The sequence below is a fragment of the Perognathus longimembris genome, chromosome 6, assembly GCF_023159225.1.
Source record: "Perognathus longimembris pacificus isolate PPM17 chromosome 6, ASM2315922v1, whole genome shotgun sequence".
In the NCBI taxonomy this organism is placed as follows: Eukaryota; Metazoa; Chordata; class Mammalia; order Rodentia; family Heteromyidae; genus Perognathus; species Perognathus longimembris.
The window spans coordinates 5,249,195-5,269,351 of NC_063166.1; the positions used below are offsets into that span (position 1 = coordinate 5,249,195).

The following is a 20,157-nucleotide window of genomic DNA, read 5'->3' on the forward strand; positions in this document are numbered from 1 at the left end:
GTGGGGATAATAATTTTGAAGGAACTGCCTCCTGGCGATGTCATTTCACACCGTGCAGCTCCACGGTGGCAGTGGCACACCCGGTAGGCACCCTTGATTGTCCCTCGCTGGGAGGTCTCCAGATGACCCCAGAACTTTCCTCAACATAGCCCTCCATGGCAGCCTCCCACCTAACCCAGGCCTCTTCTCCAGCTGTGGAGGCAAATAAGAGCCCAGAGATCATGAAATGATGTTCGCCACGTCAGCAAGCTTGCCGAGCAGCCAGGGGCAAAGCCAGAGCCTGGCACCGAACCGCACATCCAGTTGGTAGAATGATGAGAACACCAGCAGTGTGTCCCCACGTGACAGAAGGGCGATGGTGAGCCTTACTGGGCTCGAGTATCACAGTGGGCTTGGGAGAGGGAAGGGTGTCTGGGAAACAAGGAGAGTATCATATGCATATGCGTAGTCACTGGAAATCTAGTCTTCCTGGTTCAAAGTCTTCCTCAACATTACTCTACAGCCTTCGGCTCAGTGCCGGCAGGTAGCTGAGCCGCCTTCTCAAGGCTGCACACACACTTTTCTCACACTCTCTTGATTGATTAATACACCCAGGACGGGGCGCAGCTTTTTGTTCTCTGAAGAAGTTTCTGTTAGACGGAGGCTTCTGGTGAGTCAGCCAAGCACCGATGACCCCCAACCTGGCCTTTCCTCAGTGGGAAAACGGAATACTCTCAACAGTGAACTCGTTTTCTTTTCTTTCTTCTTTATTTTGGGAGGGTGGGGCAAAATTCTTGCTGAATCATTAGCTGTACCGTTTTGATACAGTTAGTAATTCTTGTTTGATGGGACTGTCCTACTTCGGAGATTTTAGTAAATTGGAATGGTTTAGATAACGTAGAAAATACTGAAACTGAGATAGGAAAAAAAAATCTCTCCTTATAAAATATGTAGGAGATAGTTATCCTTTACACTTTTATTGGGATGGTTAATGCATACCTGTCATCCTAGTTTTAAATACACTTGAATTTATGACTTGAGCCTGAATAAATCTTCAGGGCACTGGGCACTGTGAACAGGAGTAAATCTGAGGGATTTTCCAGCTTGCAATGCTAGGGTTACAGCAGGTTGCAACTAATGTGAAGGGCGTGTGTTGAAGGGAGTATGATCTGAAGCTCGGTTTGAATCTTCCAGAAGTTTCCTCGGGTCCTGAGAGGAGTGAGTGCTACCTGTATGTCTACCCAGGCTGGCGGGCTCTATTTCCTTTTTTTTTTTTTTAATAAAATGCACACATAGGACTTCAAAGGAATATCATTATATCTCATTGTATTACAGTATTCAAATTTTTCCCCTCTACAGACCTGGTAGGCCATTTTGTTTTAACCCCCATTATTAAATTGCAGATGATTTGTGAAATACAAGAGAAGGAAAACCAAAATCAATGGTAGTTCTTTCAATCAAGAGTTAACTACTACTAATATTTTGGTACATTTCTTCTTAGGCTTTCTGTATATATGTGGGATCCTAATATATACAAACTTTACTTCATTTGTGCCTTTTCCTATATCATTCATTTCTTTGGGAATACATTTTTAGTAGTGGCATAATGTCTTATCCCATAGACTTGTGATTTAACTAGTCCCCAATGCTTGACATTAGTTAAATAGGTACCATTATCATTTTGAACTGTTATAATTATTACACATAAATATTCATCTGTATTGCCATTCATTTATTTTTGGATATTCCTAAACATGGTGTTACAAGCAAAAGATTATACAAGTGAATTCTGACAAAAATCCAAGACATGATTATAATATATTTCTAATTACTTCTGATTGATGCTCCTTATATACCATGATTATTTATTTATTTAAAAATTTACCATTTACAATCAGGATCTATTATTAATTCTGGCTCCAAAAGTATTATTAAATGCATTAGAAAAAATGTTTACTGCAATCATTTCTCTCTTTTATAAACTTTCCCTTTCTTCAAGCTCCCTTTTCTCCTTAGTCTTTGTTGTAATATGTACTAACCGTTACATCCCCAATAACAATATAGCTACCTACTCCTTTGCTAATTTAAGACATTCCAACTAAATTTAAAATGAAAGCTTTCCCCACATTCAAAGACTAAATTCCCTTGCTCCTGAGTATTCTCATTTGGCTTTTGAGTTTGCATAAAGTTAAATTTTGCATCCGTTTCAACAAACTTCAGCATACCTACTCACACATACACACGCATGCTCTATTAGTATATTTCACTATTTCTCACTCATGTAAAACCCCATTGGAAGTGCATAGATGAGGAGAATAAAGAGACAGAAGTTCACTCTGTGCAAGTATTTAGAGACCTAGGCCAGTAAACATCCCCTTCAACACTTGGCTCCCACAGAGAAACTCTGGGTCTAAGGGTGGTGGTTGGGGGTGGGGGGGCTCTCCAGCACAAAATCTCAGAGGCCAATTTTCCCCACTGCATTTCCAGTATTTCTTCTTATATTCCTTTGCATATAGGCATCCTCTGGCTCTAACGCTGCTTTTTACTCAGTGGTCATAGTTACTTCCTACAGAGATCTGTCTTGCCACAGAATGTTTGCAGAATGGATTGAAATGAGGTAAACTTAGAGGCAGGCCACATCAAAAGGCTCTTCTAAAAACATCCCCTGGTTTTCTCTCTGATCCAGTAGCTCCCTCAATTGCCCACAAAGCCCTTCATGCTCAGGTCCATGTCTGACTGTAATCTGGCTATTATGGACTTAGAATTCCACACTCCTGACTCCATAACTACACTTGGGCATTGCTACACTATTGGAATTCTCGTTGTTTCTCATGCTTTGACTTGCCTCCCTGTTTTTCTCCCACCTAAGAAACCAGAAAACGACTTTCAAGGCTCAGGAAAATGTTTCTCCCTTGGAGAGACTTCTAGCTCCTATTCCCATCCCTGAGTTACATATTCCTTCTCCTTTGTCATACTAGAGTTTATACCCGTGTCACTTATTGAAAAATTCATTTCTATTATATCATGTGATATGTATTTTTCTACCAAAGCCACTAGGAAGGAAGAGACACTTATGTGTCATTTTTTATGTCCAGTGCCTAGTTTTCTGTTGAGTATATAGTACATGGAATAAATAATTAGTGGACGGTGGGTGGATGGGTGTGTAGGTGGATGGATAGATGGATTCTAATTGTAAGTGGCAGCATAAGAAAAAGCAGTTTAAAAAATACGATGTGTACTAAGAATTAAGTTGGTATGAGTATAAGAAGAAACACTCTTCATTCTGCCAACAAAGGGAAATCATTTATTTAATCTGGGAAGAGAGGGTAGGGTCAAGATTGGTTTTCACCAAGACATATCTGGCTGAAGGTGAACCTTTGTTGGTTTGAGCCGTTCATCCTCCTAATCCTTTTCTGTGTTGGAATGGTCTTCCAGACTCTAAGACTTGTGGTGAGGCTTAACCAAGAACTCTGACCCTAGGAAGCATGACACAAAGCCGCAGGAACAGTCAGAGGTTGTCCGTATCACATGCCTGTCCTTTCTACTGAAGACCTGGCTTTTTCCAGTGGATGAGACCTTTCATCTCTTCCAGAAACCCACCCTTATCACGGACGCCATCCTCTCCTTGGATAGGAGACTGACGTGTGCAGCAGCCTCTCCTTCGTCTGTGACACCACCATCTGCCCTTTCTCCTGATTGAGTTTTCTCATATTTCTAGACTGATTTCAGCATTCTTATTGCTTAATTTGGCCCTTCATTACCCATAGCATAGAGAATTCAATCAAATTTTTCAGCCAATTTTGTTTCTACCCTCCAGAGGTTGCTTTGAGATGTTAATTTCCTTCCCTCTTGCATTTATTGCTTTCCAATTAAGTCTTCCTATCACTGTTAGAATGCTTTCCAATGTGTTTATCTTCTCTCTCCCCCTCCCCCACCCCCCAGAACATTTAAAGTTTGTGTAGCAGAGAACTTAAAGATTCACAATATGGTGACAAACCTTCAAATTAGCCTAGCTGTGTCTCTAGGGAGGAAAAATTTACTTCCTTCTCTGTCAACATGGCCCGTTGGGATATTCAAATAGCATAGTACCTATATATGTTCACAGAAACTACCCCAGAACTATCCCCAAACAAAAGATAATGGGACAATATGCCAGTTTTTTTTTTTTCCCATGCTGGGACAAATAGCTCAGAGAAATCATTTAAAAGGAAGATGTAATTTTGGCTTATGGTTTCCAGTGTTTCCGTTGGGTGTCAAGTGGATCCGTTGCTTTGGGCATGCGCTGAGGAAGAATCTCATGGGTAAGAAGGCCCAGGAGATCAGAGCTGCTCACTCAAGGCAGCCAGGAAGCAGAGGGAAAGAAACAGGAAGGACATGGCGTATCTTCCCAGGGAAGTACCCCCAGCAGCCCACTGACCCCCAACAGGCCACCTTGCCCCATTGCCATCAGCTAGGTCAGAGCCCTGAGGACCTAGTCAGTTCCCAGAAAAGCTGATCCGCTGAGACTAGAGATAGAAGATTCTGGATGAAAGTTTTCTTTACAGAAATCTGTGTTGACCTCAGCCTGTGGGAAACGTCTACATGGTTCCAGCTCCTTCCCCTCCGACAACCTCAGGGAGACCTAGACTTGTGGCTCCTGGTAATTGACTGACCTATCCAGCTCTTCATTGTTTAACAGAGGGCCTTCTGTGTGCGGCCACCTCACCTCTCTGTGGTTGTTTATGACCAAAACAATGTGCAAATTGACCTAGGGAACAAAACAGAAGCATTGTTTGGGCTTATTGCTAGTGTGTGTGTGTGTGTGTGTGTGTGTGTGTGTGTGTTAGAGAATTGCTGAGTAAGACCATTAGAAGGGCAGGCTGCTGCTGGAAACAAGGACTTTGCTCTCTGTGATTTCTTTTGAGTCTTTTTGAATTTCACTTCATTCAGGGGGAAATGGTGAGCATATGGCCACCAACAATCCTACTTCTTGACCTCATTATGCTTCAGAAAGTGCTCATCAGAACTCCGGCTGCCTTGGCCTGGTCAGGGCCTCCTTGAGATGAATCTATTGTGGGGGGAGGAGGAGGAGGAGGAGGAGGAGGAGGCAGCATTCCCAGGAAAAGAAATGCTCAGAAGACAGAAGGAAAGGGAAACAACCTGTGTACTTTCATCCCTGTAATTTCTCAAGAGTAGCAGAGTTGTAGACTTAACGCTGCACAGTGGCTTTGGTTACCTGAGTTACTGCTCTGCTTTCAGCTTTTTGGTGGAGGTAAGAGTCTCATGAAGTTTGCTGCCTGGGCTTGCTTTGAACTATGATCCTCAGATCTCAGCCTTCTTAGTACCTAAGGTTAAGGGCCTGAGCTAATCAGTGCCTGGCTTCATTTGTCTTTTAACCTATCAGTTTCACTTCTAAAAGATAGCTATGAAATCACCCAAGCAAAGTCTATCCATTGCTGCATATTTAACAACGGACAACTAGAAACAACCCAAATGCTCACCAATAGAGAACCAATGTACTAAACAGATGTAAAGGTCTACATATACAGGTCTACTATACAGATGCATAGTTCTACATGTTACTATGGAGTGATCTCTTTTTTGGCAATAAAAGCAAAACAACCAAAATGTAAACCGTGCCATTATTTATTAAGAAAGGAAGGGATATTTGTCAGGTTAGCAATGAAGAAATGAAGGTGGAAGGAAATGTGGTGGAGGAGAGTAGGGTGAAAACTACATTTCTTTGTAGACTTGTAGTTTTTAACGTTTTGAACCACATGAATCCCTCATATAATTATAAAACAAGAAGAGCAAACAGAAATGCAATGGAATAAATCACTCTAACTAGGCATATCGTTGGTAGAATGGAGAAACCATTTTATGTTACTGTACAACATAATAATTTGTGCAGTCATTAGAAGATGTATTCAAACAACAAAAGGAATGAGGATAAAACATCTTCCTGGTACCCTTTTTGTTGTAATTCTGAGAGTGTTCTGTATGTAATATGGGATAAGGCAAATGACTCACTAGTTGTAGGTAAATGCCAAGATACTTCATGAGGAAAGGAGGAGATATAGATATATAATTCGTAAGTTTCAGCATAAATCTTGTCATTGTGATTTGAATTGGAATTACCTGTCTGAACTCATTTATCTGTAAAGTAGCTCTGTCCAGTGACAGGCTTATAAACAGTCCTCAGCCCAATGCACCAAGCAGTTCTAAGGATACAGATCTTGATCTTAAAATAGGTCGAGATACTTACTAAATGGAATTGGAGCCTCTTGGAGAAATGCCTGACTCCTTATCTGGGGCAGGAAATGAACAAGATGAGAATGGAACATCTCGTCATACCAGAAGGTGAGTGATGCCTGGAAGAATGGTGGGATCCGCAAAAGGACAGAGCCAATGACGGGCAACTGGAGATCAATAAGAGAGAAATGCAGTCGATTGGAATCCACCGACTATGCCTAAACCCATTAGTTTATAATGATGGTTAAAAAAAAAAAAAAGAAAGAAAAGTTTCCAGGTGCCAATGGTTCATACCTATAATCCTACCTTCTTGGGAGGCTGAGATCTGAGAATCATGAAGCCAACCAGGGCAGAAAAGTCCATGAGACTCTTGTCTCTCCAATGAACCAGGAAAAGGCAAAAGTGGAGCTATAACTCAAGTGGTAGAGTGCCAGCCTTGAGTGGAAAAAAGCTAAGCAACAGTGCCCATGCCCTGAGTTCAAGTCCCAGTATTAACACAAGAAGAAGAAGAAGAGGAAGAGGAAGAGGAAGAGGAGGAGGAAGAGGAAGAGGAGGAGGAGGAGGAAGAGGAGGAGGAGGAGAAGAAGGAGGAGGAGGAGGAGGAGGAAGAAGAGGAAGAAGAAGATGAAGATGAAGAAGGAGAAGGAGAAGGAGGAGGAGAAGAAGAAGAAGAAGAGGAGGAGGAGGAGGAGGAGGAGGAGGAGGAAGAGGAAGAAGAAGAAGAGGTACTCAATAATCTTGGGGGGATAATAGGGAAGCAGTTCATCAAATAAAAGAAAAAGGAAAGGAAAGCCACCACTGAGCAACTCCGATGACAGAACAGGTCAGGACATTGAATGTGAAAGCCTGCTAACATCAGAGAGAGCCCAGCCACCCGTTCTAAACTCCATGATAGCAACACACCGCACCATCACCGAGGGGACTTACCAAGCAGGAATCTCTTCAGGCGCTGGGTCTCACGCACAGGACCTCAGGCAAAGGGGGAAGCCGGTTAAACGGACCTGTGTGTATTTCCTCAGGAAAACCAGATTGAGGGAACCCCTAAAGGACAGATCGTGTGGTTTCATCCTCAACAACAACGTGTTGCGAGGGGAGGAAGGAAAAGACGAGATGGAGAACGATAAACTGTAAAAGAAGACTAGAGAGACATCCTAGACTGACGCCCCCTTTGCAGATGACACCTAATTAAATATCCCACCGACTTAAGTAGGGCACTACGGAATGTCCCGGTCTCCTCCAGAATGTCCGATTCCTTCTTGAACGAGACCCCCAAGTCTGCGTTTAAGCAAGTTCCCACACGGAGCAGCGACCGGACTCTGCGTACCACCGACGACGGAAGCCAAGTTGGCCTCGCGTGGACCGTCCCCGGGCCTGAAGGGTGAAGGCGCCCATGCGCCTGCCGTACTGATGGCTGTGTTTGATATTTTCTATGGAAAACAAAATTCAAGAGGGACCGCCTGTGCCCATGAGCGAAGCAGAAGTGCCCACCTCCACCTGCCCAGATGGAGGGGACCGTGTGAACCTGCCACCGGGCCCGCGGGGAGAAGAAACGGCTGCTACCCGAGGGGTCTGCGTCTTCCCATATGGTCGGCCATCGCAAGAGCAGTGGTTTCCCTCTGCTCAATTCAACCATAGCATTTACTCTTTTTTTTTTTTTTTTGGCCAGCCCTGGGCCTTGGACTCAGGGCCCGAGCACTGTCCCTGGCTTCCTTTTGCTCAAGGCTAGCACTCTGCCACTTGAGCCACAGCGCCACTGCTGGCTTTCTCTGTGTAGGTGGTGCTGAGGAATCGAACCCAGGGCTTCATGCATGCAAGGCGAGCGCTCTACCACTAGGCCACATTCCCGGCCCCCAGCCTTCACTCTTGAAGAGAGCGGTGCCCAGGCTCAGCTATGAGAGATCAGAGGTCATCTCGGAGCTCACGTGTTCTCACGTTTCTCCCCACAGGGCGTGCCTACAACCCTGAGATCAAGGGCCACCAGTACTGGCTGCAGTCCCTCTAGCCATCTTTGAGGATTCATTCAATCATTTACCTATTCATATTCCAAATGTTTATTAGACTGTCTCCTACATGCCAGGCTGCTAGCTCTTGGAAACTAGAATTCACTACAAATCAGGATTGTTGGGTGATTTTTTTGGTCAGTCCATGGGGCTTGAACATGGGGCCTGGGCATTTTCCCTGAGTTCTTTTTTGCTCAAGGGTAGCGCTCTACCACTTGGAGCCACGGCACCATTTCTGGTTTTCTGACAGTTAGTTGAAGATAAAGAATCTCACAGACTTTTCTTCCCAGGCTGACTTTGAACCACGACCCTCAGATCTCGGCCTCCCGAGTAGCTAGGATTACAGGCATGGGCCACCAGCACCTGGCTACAAATCCAAATTTTGAGAGAGTTGGATGTGGGTATTTTGCAGGTGTACCACTCTGGTAGACATTAAAAAGTAAATTTCAGGATGTGCCATGCCATATGAAAAAAAATCCATGTCTTGATTTTATCTCTTGAACAAATGGCAATCATATTCAGAATCCTATCTTTGTATGTACTTTACATTTTAGCTACAGTCCAGTCTATGGACAGATAGGCTGGCTGCACTTCCCCAGAAACTGCCTGCCCCTCTGTGGTTAGCGAGATCGACACTCAGAACCTTCCGGGGTGCTGTCCTCTCTTGATCTTGCTTCCTTGTTTTCGCCAAGCTTTAAAGGTCATGCTCAGCCTGACTGGCCCTAAACATCTTACGCTTTCTTTCCTGCAGGCATTTCTAGTCTGCTTTCTCCTGGCGGGAGAGCTCGGCTCGCTTTCCTGTCTGCGGGTATAGGTACCACGTCCAACATCTGGGCAGAAGGCCGGGCTCTGTGTCGGGGGCTCGTCTGCCATTCCAACACCTTGTCTAACGTCCGAACTCATGGCCCTTTCTCCCGCCCAATCCCGCAACCCTTCAGCGCCTCTCACCACCGTCTGCCTCCCTCTGTAGAAATGTTTCTCACCATATCCTTTCTTCTTGCGGATATGATTTTATTGCTGTTATGAAGGTGTTGTACAGAGCAGTTAAAATTTCCTAAGTCAGATCATGAGTACATTTCTGTGTGGGGACAATGTCGCCCTTTCTTGGTGTTCCCCTGGCTCCTCCTCCCGACCCTTCCCACAAGTTACATAGTTCATTCCCACATACTGTATCCTGCCTTTGTTCATCCTCCCTCCCTCCCTCCATTTCTGCATCCCCCCACCTTGCCCCCACAAAAAAGAAAAAACAAACACCACTACCGACGACAAGGACAACCACCACAAAAACATGTTTGGTAACTTACAGATCCCCTGGATTTTAAGCCCCTAGAGGATGGTGAAAATGTAAGCACGGTTGTTTTGCATTATTTTATCTCAATAGCATTTTGTGTAGAGCTTTATACATAGTCATCTTCAGGAAGTGTTAAAATGACTTCCTATTCTTTGTAGCTCCCTAGATAACATACTAGATGCTACATGCACACACACACACGGCACTCGAACTCATTACACATACACACAAACCACTTCGTTAGTCCATCTGTTAGTTGTGGACTGTCGCTATGGAAAATGCCTGGTTGAAGGGTATTTTCCAAAAGGACCGACCACAGAACTTCCACCCCCGGTGTGAAACGTCACTTTTCTAATCGGCATTGAAATGCTTTGTCCACGCTGGTATCAGAAGAGCACCGATGTAGCTCGGCACTTGGGACTCACACTTGTAATCCTAGCTCCTTGAAGGACTTCGAACGAGAGGATTATGGTTCAAAGCCAGCCTTGGAAAGGAAAGGTCAGGAGACCCCCTTCAGTTGGGTGTGATGGTGACCTCCTGCCATCCTAACTCCCGTGGGAGGCTGGGATTGAGACGATCGTGGTTTCCGCCCAGCCTGAGTCCTCAAGACTTCATCTCAATGGAAAGAAGATGGACTGGGCATGGTGCCACATACCTGCCATCCCAGCTTCAATGGGGAGTCCAAAATAGGTGGATCCCAGTGTAGGTGTATGCCCAGGCAGGAAGCAAGACTCAATCTCAAAGCTAACAGTGCAAGAAGGGACTAGAGGGAGGCACGGCTCCAGAGGCAACTGCCTTTCTAAGATGCTGAGTTCAAACCCCAGTCCTGCTTCCCCGGCCCGAGGCAAAGCCACGGGGTCTGCAGTGGAGGACGCTGTTCCGCCGGCCACTGCTCTCCGCCAAGGGGACCAGGCCCTGCGGGAACCAGAGTTCCCTTGGCACTTATATACCTAACGAAGAAAGGAGAACCAAGCTGCTATTCTTTTCCTTTGTGAAAGAAGGCTGTTCCTGTTCGCTCGATCCGGTTGTTACTCACGCGGGATCTTCTTGTGCCAGCCCCTCCGTGAAGGGTTCGAGGGCTGAAGCTGAGTGAGCCACAGCCCTGTCCTTCGGGGATTCACCCTCAGGAAGACGCAAAGGGTCATGTTCAAACATCCCAGGGCAGAGAGAGCCCGAGGCTCTGGCAATGACGCCCGGGAGCGCGTTAGCCCGTTTCGCCCGGCCATCTGTCCCGGAGTGAGACAGTCCACTGAAACGCCCTCCACAGGCCGCTGCTGGCGTCGGTGACCTTGGCGGAAGCCCGAGCCCCAGAGGGCGCTGGGAGTCACATCCGTGCTTCGCGCACCATTCCTAGCAGCCTCGCACCATCTCCTCCGCACACCGCTGGGCTCCAGTCGTTTCAAGGATGGATTGCTATTCCGTCCACGCCTGCCGCGAGATGCCCAGCCCGCGGCTGACAGCTCCGCGTGGCTCAGCGCGATTAAAAGACGCCAAGCAGTTCGCGACATGTCCCCAGCTTCCGGCTCGGCTCCCAGGCAGAACGTAAAATTGCCAAAGCTGAACCTCAGGATGCCTGGGATGCAGAATTACCCTCCCCCTCCCCCCCCCCAGCTGAACCACTGGTGTCAGATTTACCCCTCCCCCTCTCCCCCCCCCCCCCGCTTCCATTATTTATTTATTTCTCGCACACACGAGCTGAAACATCAGCTATGACTCAGTTCCTTGCTAACGCTGCCTGCATTGATTCAGTCGGAGTTCAGATTTAGCACACAACCACGTTCAATTTGCTCCACTGCACTGCCTAGAGATAAAAGGCTTGCGGGGCGGGGGGGGGGGGGGGGGGAAGCTTCAGCTTGTGTCAGTCTTTGTGGTGATGTCATTGCCATGAGAGAGTGCTGCGAGCCCGGAGCCAGCTGAGATTCTTTACCCGGCTCTGCCATCGCAGAGAACTGCTCGCAGCCCAGAGGGCTCCGGGTCCCTGAGCCCCCCGCGGGTCCTCAGGGCAGGGCAGCAGCAGCGGGGCCCGGCGACACTTCCGTGGGAGGAGGCGCTTCCCTCCACTCGCAACTCCGAGGCTGCCCGGCACTTGACTGGAAATCCAGACCGGGGGAATGCCAGCCCCTAGCATGGACTGTGATGTTTCTACTCTGGTTGCCTGTGTGGTGGATGTGGAGGTCTTTAACAATGTGGAGGTTAAGGTATGCACCTGCAATCTTCTTTATCGTTGTTGCCTTTCTCAAAGCTGGGTGATAAGACCTCGGTTCAAGAGTTTGCAGCTCCCGGTCTGGGCTGGAAATGCAAGTGGTGCGGGCATGGTTTTAGATCAATTAGAGTAAGTTACTGGGGGATGTGACAGCATTTGCCATTGTCTGGGGTTTCATTTGTCTTTTCTATTAGACGTGTTTGCATCTATTCATCTATTGTACCTTCATCAGTAAGGAGAATTTGCCAGCTCTTCATGGGAAGAGGGGTTTTAGATCAGTGATTTACTGAAGGAAGCTCACATAAAAAAAAAAAATGCGACATTCCGGATGCTCAGACTGTGGGACAATAACCCTCCCTGGCTTGCCACTTCAATCCACTCAGATCTGCTCCTGGATGGAACAAAAGCTGCCCTGCAGATGGCAGCGTCAATCCCCAGGACGCTGGAGATGGAAGTTAAAGAGAAACTGCCTAAATTCCCTTTGTCAGGTGCACAGTGGTGCACAAAAGAAAGTTCGGGCAACACAGAAATAAAGGTTGCATCACAGGACTCGTTACTTCACGCGCTGGTCCTGGCTGAGTGTCTGCGGCAGCTGTTTCATTGTCATGGGTAGCCGTCCTCTGATGCAGTTCAGGGTTTTTTTTTTCCTTCGTTTGTTTTCTTGCTTTTCCAGTTTGGTTTCCTATTATGAAAAAGATCCCAGGCTTGTCAAACCAGAATCTTATTTCTTCTCTTACACTGGGTAAAAAGAACCTGCAGAGCAGCTTGTTTAAACAACACACACACACACACACACACACACACACACACACACACACACACGACCCTTGTTTGCTCAGTGGTGGAAGGAAGAAAGGGGGAATTACATTGCATAGCTGGGTACCATTGTGGGTGAATCCTGACTTCCAGGAAGCCCCTGCGTTCTTATTGTGGAGTGTGCAGGTGACAGTCTTGACCCTCACCGGGGGGTTGTATGTCACCAACAGCACCCACGACTACAGGACTGAGGGAACAGCTCCCTTGCCCCATCCGGACTTTGCTATTGCCAACCCCAGGAATGCCCTAAGCTATTTCCAACTCATTCTGGTTCAAGAAATCATAGTAGGAAAATATTTATTGGAGACCTATGATATACCAACAAGATTGTACAAGATTGTACTAACACAGGGAGATTAAGTTACGCTTCTGTGGCATAAAATAGCTACTTGACCAGTGTTGTCTAGAGACAGAGACAAAGAAAAAACATTAAAGGCACAGAGGGTGCTTACATTTACTTGTACTTGGATGGCTGGGTCGTCCTGGAGGAAGACACGATACTTGAACTTCAAGGTAGAAGATTCTTACACAGACCCAGGGGATGTATAGCGTCTTGCAGTTGAATGAATCAGTGTTTAGACTGCAGGGTGTGCTGTGTGAGAGGTTAGCGGGGAAGAGGGAAAAGAGGAGGCCAGGACCAGGAAAGGAAGTAGCTAGTGCTGCTCCTCAGAAACGTGGCGGTGGGAGTAGGAGGGGGCATTCTGGGAAGAGCCCCGCTGGCGAGGTGGGTTGGCTGCACGCTCTTTCTGCCGATGGCTCTGAATTGTGATGGATTTCTTTTATGGTGGGCAAGTTGTCTCAGAGTTGTTCTCCTCTCCACTGGTATTGGCTTAGTGGGGGGATTAAAGGAAATTTTCCATGTAAAAAATTAAACACCGTGCTTGACTCATTTTTAGTGCTCAATAAATAGAAGCCAGTTACCGCCATCAACACTGGCCTCGTTTCTAAACATTGTCTGAAGAAGGTGAGAGCTTTGTTTTGTCGACTTCGGGGGATGTCCCATCTCAGCTGAATGGACAGTGACAAAATCCAGAAAGTGTTCATCCTCCCGACACACACACACATACAGAGAAAGAGACAGACAGACAGACAGAGACAAAGAACATAGAAAACATGGCCCTCCATTTCAGATATGTAGCCATCTAATATAAAGCACTGACACCAGTTTCAAGCAAAGACATACATTGTGTTTATTACATAGAGGGGGAAATTAACCAATGGAAACGGGCCAAAGAGATTGTTGAGCAATGAGGTAGTACGCTCAACTGACAGAAGCAGGGGACATTGCTCAAGGTACCTTGTACCCATACATTGGCGTGTTGAACTGAAACCCCTTTGTGCAGCTACTTAAAGATAATAAAAATTTTAAAAGTCGTTTAAAAATCCTGGCCATTTTATTATGGTCATGAAGAAATTCAAAAGTAAAATTGTGGTTGGTTGGAGTGTACAGACATTCTCTCTCATTATCTCTCTCTCATAGTGGCATAGGAAGCCACCCCGCAGTGGGATTTAGCTGGTTGTCTTTCTAGGTTTCCCACGTTCCTGCTTCCTACAATTTAAGCAAAGCTTCTGGGGCAACAGTATTACAGAGCAAAGGAAATAATGAAAACGAGTCATTGTGTTTCTATACTACTTTGTTGAGTGGCAACTCCTTTGTACAGCTACTTAAAGATGAAAGTCAACTTAAAAAAAAAAAAGCAGTCTGCCATATTTGTCTTCCTCTGGAAATGCCATTAGTGGTCTTCTTGTAGACTTGGCTCTTTGCTTTGTTGCACGCCAGTGGTCAGAGTTTGAAATTTGAACCCTTAGTACAAGAAAAAAAACTGATTTGAGTAGCTAGGGACTTGTGTGACAGGAAAAAAGAATTCCCAAATATTCTCCTATTTCTGAAAATAGCCTTCTCAATTCAGAAAGAGCCAAACCCTTGGGAAAATGAAAGGAATGCAAGGATGAGTAATGGAACTGGCATTCCAATTTATTCTGGTGGTTTTCAAACTGCATTGCTCATTGATCCCCCCCCTCACCGAGAGCATTTAAAAGAATTGATGACGCCCAAGCCCCCAGACCCCGAATTCCTAACATCACTGATCCCAGGTCCTAAATGATCACCTAGAGCAGCGTCCCAATTGCCCCTGTCACAGGTGGGTGAGCGGTGGTCACCTCACTCTGCCTAAGCCCTTTGAGCCAGATCCCCCAAAGCAAGCTTCCGTGTATGCAGTTTTAATCACCAGCGCTGCTTGGCCGGTTCTGCAGACCCACAGTTCCTTCACCTTTCCTGATGGGACAATACTAATCCTCCATGGCTGGTGGCTAGGGGTGGCCTTCCCCCAGCTACCGTCGCTGCCTGGAGCAGAGCAGCCTCGTCCCTCCAGGTGACATCCAAAATGGGAGGGTCGGGGAAGCACCCCTTCTTTGCCATGGGTAGTTTCCCACACCAAAAAGAGGGGTGGGCCGTCCCAGGTCCCCATCCAGCCTCGTCTCTGCTGACAGAAACTCACAAAGCTCCCTTCTCCTCGCTGGAAAAGTCAAGGGAAAAGACAAGTTCTGATCAGAGACATGGAAGTGTCAAAGACCCTTCTTGTTTAGACCTTGGCCCCTTCAGAAACTGTGTGGGATGCACCCCCCCCCCCGATAGTGCCCTGGGCACTGGAGGCCAGGCAAGACAGATGACCTGCCCTGGAAAGTCCACATTCTCAAATGGGAGGCAGACCGAGAATTAGCCACCAATGATTGTACACTGATTGTACACTGTAGCGGCGAAGGCTGCAAAGACAAATATATCAAACTGAAGCAGAATGGGCGAGGGCTGTCGGTAGGGAAGGAATGGCTGCTTTTGAATAGAGGAGAGTGGGGGCCTCTCTGAGGAGGTAGCGTTGACACTCTCTCTCAAGTTATGGGAAACTCTGAGTGCAGGAGTGAGGGAAGCAGGTGTAGGGAAGAGGCTGAGGGAAGAATCCCCTCCCCCATGTGGATGGAGGCTGGTGGAAAGACAGACCACTTTCTCTAAGAGATTCTTGCCTAGCTCCAATGATCTAGCCTGGTTCCACAATTCACCCTTTCACTTGGGAGGCCATCGCTAATACCATAATGCGTGTCCAGAAACCCCCTGCTTAATCTAACCACTTGGTGCTACGTTTTCATCTTGTTGGAGGTCTTAGTGGAGGAAGTAGAAGCAGAAGTTCGTTTTCTCTAATAAAGTTGGTCTTCTTTTGTTTGCAACCTGAGAGTGGCTGTTGGTTGGTGATTTTTCTTCTGAAAAGACGTACATCATTTTTCGTGTTTTATTTCTATAAAACAAGGCCTGGATGGCTTGACTATGTAAGTGGTATGATGTGACACATGGATACCTATTTACATGGTAAAAAGTGCAAATCAGGGTCTTTAGGCATATCCAATCACTTAAAAAAGTTTATCAATTTTAAACCTTTAGAATCCTCTCTTCTGACTTCTTCAGAAATATAGGCATTTCTCTCAACTTCCCTGGACATGCCATCATCATGCTGGCAAAAAAACAAAAGTACTGTGTTTTCTGTTACATTTCACACAGGCGTGCGGGCCACTACCTCACCGTCTGTCCCCATCATGCTATTGGGCAAGTTGTGAAATGACCAGCACACAGCCGCCTCTACTGACCATGACGTCCCTTGTGCGTTTGAACCGCTGGAAACGTCGAAGGGCTTGTTTAGTTTGCTTGGAGAGAGCAGCCAATCATTGTGGGTGCTGGGCAGCAGGGATTTTTGTTTTGTGTTGTTTCTGTGCCTGCCCTAGGCCTGAACTCAGGGCTCGGGGGTGCAACCGCTGAGCTTTTTTGTTCAAGTCTAGAGCTCTACCACTTGAGGCATAGCGATTTTTTGCTGGTCAGTTGGAGATAAACATCTCATGTGTTGGGGATTCATCTTGGCCTTAAGGGGGGAGGGGGGGAAAGCGCTCCCGAGACGCCGCCCTTTCCCCAGCCCTGGGGCAGTGTGGAAGTGAGCCACACCTATCTCCTTCTGGGTCCGGAACCAGAAGGGGTAGCTTTGAGACCATCCCCCACCTTGCGCCAGCGAGCACACAGGGCGGGTACTATGGGAAGTGACGTTAGCCCATGAGGGAGGTCCTTGGGAGCTGCTCTTGGATGGACAAGCTCGCCAGCCTATCGCCAGCTCATGCTCAATCCTCGTCATCACTACTATATTACTGTGAGTCCCTCTCGATTAAATTGGATTGCTCCCTAAAGCGTCTCCGAGATCCGTCTGCGCCTGGCTTCCTTGGTGGGTAAGGAGGGAGGAAAAGGGGATCTCGTTCGGCCACATGCACCTTAGGCTAGCCCGTGTCCCTCGCTCCACCTTGGCCACTTGCTGGTCAGGTGCCCAGGGGAGAGGGCGAAAAGGGGAGCACTGATAAGGGAGTAAGTTTAGCATCCCCGCACCGGGGGAGGTAAATCTAGCCCGGCACTCATGGAGTTTCCAGCCTGGGCTGGCTTCAAACCTCAAATTTCAGATCTCAGCCTTCTGAGCAGCTAGGATTTGAGGCGCGAACTGCCAGATTTCAGGAATTGTTTTGATGCGCAGCCTGTGTTTCTTGACCATGAACTTCCAATGCTAGAAATCTCCACAGCTCCTTCTGAAGTTTCTACACAGAAACTTAGAAATGAAAACCGTCTACTGTTGTCCATAGTAACTAACTTTTCAGTAGCAAAACTAGCACATGGACCAAAACTTATGTCTCCTATTCAAGGAACAAAATATTTTTCAAAACACATCTGTACATTTCTTTTAGTTTATGAAAACCAGAAGGGAGTGTGTACAAGAGAGGGGAGTGGTTTGTGCATAGCAGATTCTAGAGAAACAAAAATAATTTATTTATTTGATGATAATAAGGGTTAGAATTGAGGCTGATTTGAAAATAAATGAATCAACGTGAAACTTAGTCACAAATAACTAGCCCTAAGAATTTCTTCATGAAATTTAATATTCTTGAAAAACAAGCATCTACTCAATATCTTTTTGCCTCTGAAAAAAGTTGATACTTCTTTTTAAGGCATGCTTAAGCAGAAAAATGCTAACTCAAAACTTGATTATGTGTTTAAAGGGTCTTATAGCTGCTGAAAAATGAAACACTGGTTATTTTTGCTTTTAACCAGAGTGTAAGCTGTTTCCTGAAACAGATTTTGATGTAAAACAAAGAGGGTGATTTTTTTTGCTTCCTTGGGTGATTCTGTTTGAGCACAGCTATAATTCACAGTGGTGGTTTTAGCATTTTCTGGATAAAGCTCAGAAGTGACACTTAAGAAAGAAAATGATACCTAAGCTTTTGTAATCACTTTATGTGTTTAGCTTGTAAACTTAATGAGCATGGCTATTTCGCAGTAAATAGCCCAGCTTTCTAAGGAAGTCATCCGCTTTCTAACTCACTCCTGGCCTAGAAGTTCCTTACGCAAAGGGACAAATTTCTTTATGTAAAGAGAGCCGGTGCCTTCGTGGCTCCAAAAATAAGCTGATTCTAAAATGAGACTTTAAAAACACCTCGAGAGGTAATTTCAAACAGGGATCTCAAACCAATGCAAAGTTACACTATGCCCACTCTAACCTAGAATAGAAACTGGACTGTGGACCAACTTTTTGTTCCAACACCAGGGCAAGTTGCGGCTTAGGTGTGAGATTTTCTTGTGGCTTAAGTGTGCGTTTTTTCTCTGATGTCTAGTGGTGTGCAAGAGATGGATGACCACTTTCTGTGGTGATTTTTTTTGCTTTTGTTTTTGTTTTGCCTGTGGCTTGAAACTCAGGGCCTGGGCACTGTCCCTGGCTTCCTTTGGCTCATGGATAGCACTCTGCCACTTGAGCCACAGTGCCACTTCCAGCTTTTTCTGTGTATGTGGTGCTGAGGAATTGAACCCAGGGATTCGTGGGTGCAAGGCGAGCACTCTACCACTAAGCCACATTCCCAGCCCCTCCCTTTCTGTGTTGTACTCTAAATATTCGACCTCAGGAGACCATTTACCAAATTTGAGCATACATTGCTCCATCCCAAGTGGCTAAAAACCCATGGAGAGACCCCTCTCCCTGGGTCAATAGGATATTATCAATACTGTATTATACATACGTTATATAATAATATATATGTTAGAAAGAGGGGAAATTTCAAGAAATTCTAGCAACTCTGTTTGTTCTCTAAAATACTTCGAGTACCCTGCAAACGAGACATGGCAAGTACCCCATGGAACGTCCACAGCAACCAGAGCATTTACTGCTCTGCTCGGAGGTTTGGAGAAGTTACATTTTCACACCCAACTATTAATTGGTAGAAATGGCAATGAAACTATTCTTTTTACTACTAGAATATCCCTAAGGATAAATTAATACGTCAGTCATTAACTTGGAGGTATAAATCTTAGAGGATCAGACGTTGCATTTGTCTACAATATTTATACTTTGTTCAAAAGGTCTGTTACTGTCTTGCATTTCTTATTGGAGGTGGTACCGCGACCGTGCTGTAAATCAACAGTTAAGACCATCCTAACTTTTCCCACAAGGTAATACTGTGGCGACTCTAGGCATGCATTTATTCTGGATTTTATTTCAAATCCGTTTGAGAGCTGTTGTGGAATCTGTCTCAGATTTTGGCTGTGCCATCTGGAGCCTGCTGCACTTTGCTGACAGCTCCTTGACACTCTTATTTGTGCCACTGTCCATTTTTTCCATTGATTCTATGAGGGATAAACTGTGAGGAATTACAGAGTAGCTAGGTGCTGGTGACTCGTGCCTATAATTCTAACTACTCAAGATCTGAGGATCACAGTTCAGATCCAGCCCAGGCAGAAAGGTCTATGGGACTTTTGTCTCTAATTAACCATCAGAAAAACAGAAGTAGAGCTGTGGGTCAAGTGAGAGAGTACTAGCCTTGAGCAGAAAAGCTCAGGGACAATTCCCAGGCCCCGAGTTCAAGCCCCAGGACCAATACAAAAAAAAAAAAACACAATAACAAAGAATTGCAGAGTAGAGGTGGTGAAAGCAATAATGATGATATTTTCAAATTGTACACAATTCACCTTTCTCCCAGAAGCCCTACAAGGTAAATGAGGTCACAAAACTTGGACTAGATTTTGCTCAGGACACAAAGCAAGATCTCTTTGTGTGTTGGTATAGCCTGCATCAGTGGAGCATCTAGTAGAATCAATTTCGCCTTCTATGACGTCCTTGTACTTCTTGCTACTGACCATGAAAGGCATCTCAAGACTTTCTTTCCTAGAACTGGATATATAAGCAATGAGCAAGCATAATAATAGCAGCAATGCATTGAATATTTACAGTTTGTCAGGCACTACTTAGGGAGCACATTGTTTTCAGTCCTTCATTCATCAAATATGTATTGAATTCCTTTCATGGCCCAGGCCTCAGGGAAGACTGTGGAGAGACAGGGATGAACAGTCCTGTTGGGTATAACACCTGTACAGTGCCAGCCATTACTCCATCTACTTCCTTCCCTCTCCCTTAGTGGTAGAGCTGTGTCTACCTGTGAAGGAATGGCTCTCTACTTCTAGCGGAGGGCGTGTGAGAAGGAAGGAAGTCCAGGCTCCCTAATCAGACATTCTGGTGGATGCTCATTCCCTATTTGGTCATCAGTGGATTTTTACTGCTCCATGCCTGACTTCTCAA

General features: G+C 45.9%; 1 protein-coding gene across 3 annotated transcripts in view; it reads left to right on the forward strand.

Moving 5' to 3' along the window:
* The window catches only part of Rcan2 (regulator of calcineurin 2), a 134,765-nt gene that overhangs the window by 70,894 nt on the left and 43,714 nt on the right, over positions 1-20,157 (forward strand). Inside the window, exon 1 of one of the 3 annotated variants that reach the window (XM_048347671.1) lies at positions 11,494-11,699. The exons of the other annotated variants lie outside the window; for them this stretch is intronic. Within the exon in view, the coding sequence (XP_048203628.1) occupies positions 11,613-11,699 (87 nt within the window). The 5' untranslated portion in view covers positions 11,494-11,612. Of the gene's footprint in view, positions 1-11,493; positions 11,700-20,157 lie in introns of those variants that run through there. 3 annotated transcript variants of the gene reach the window in all.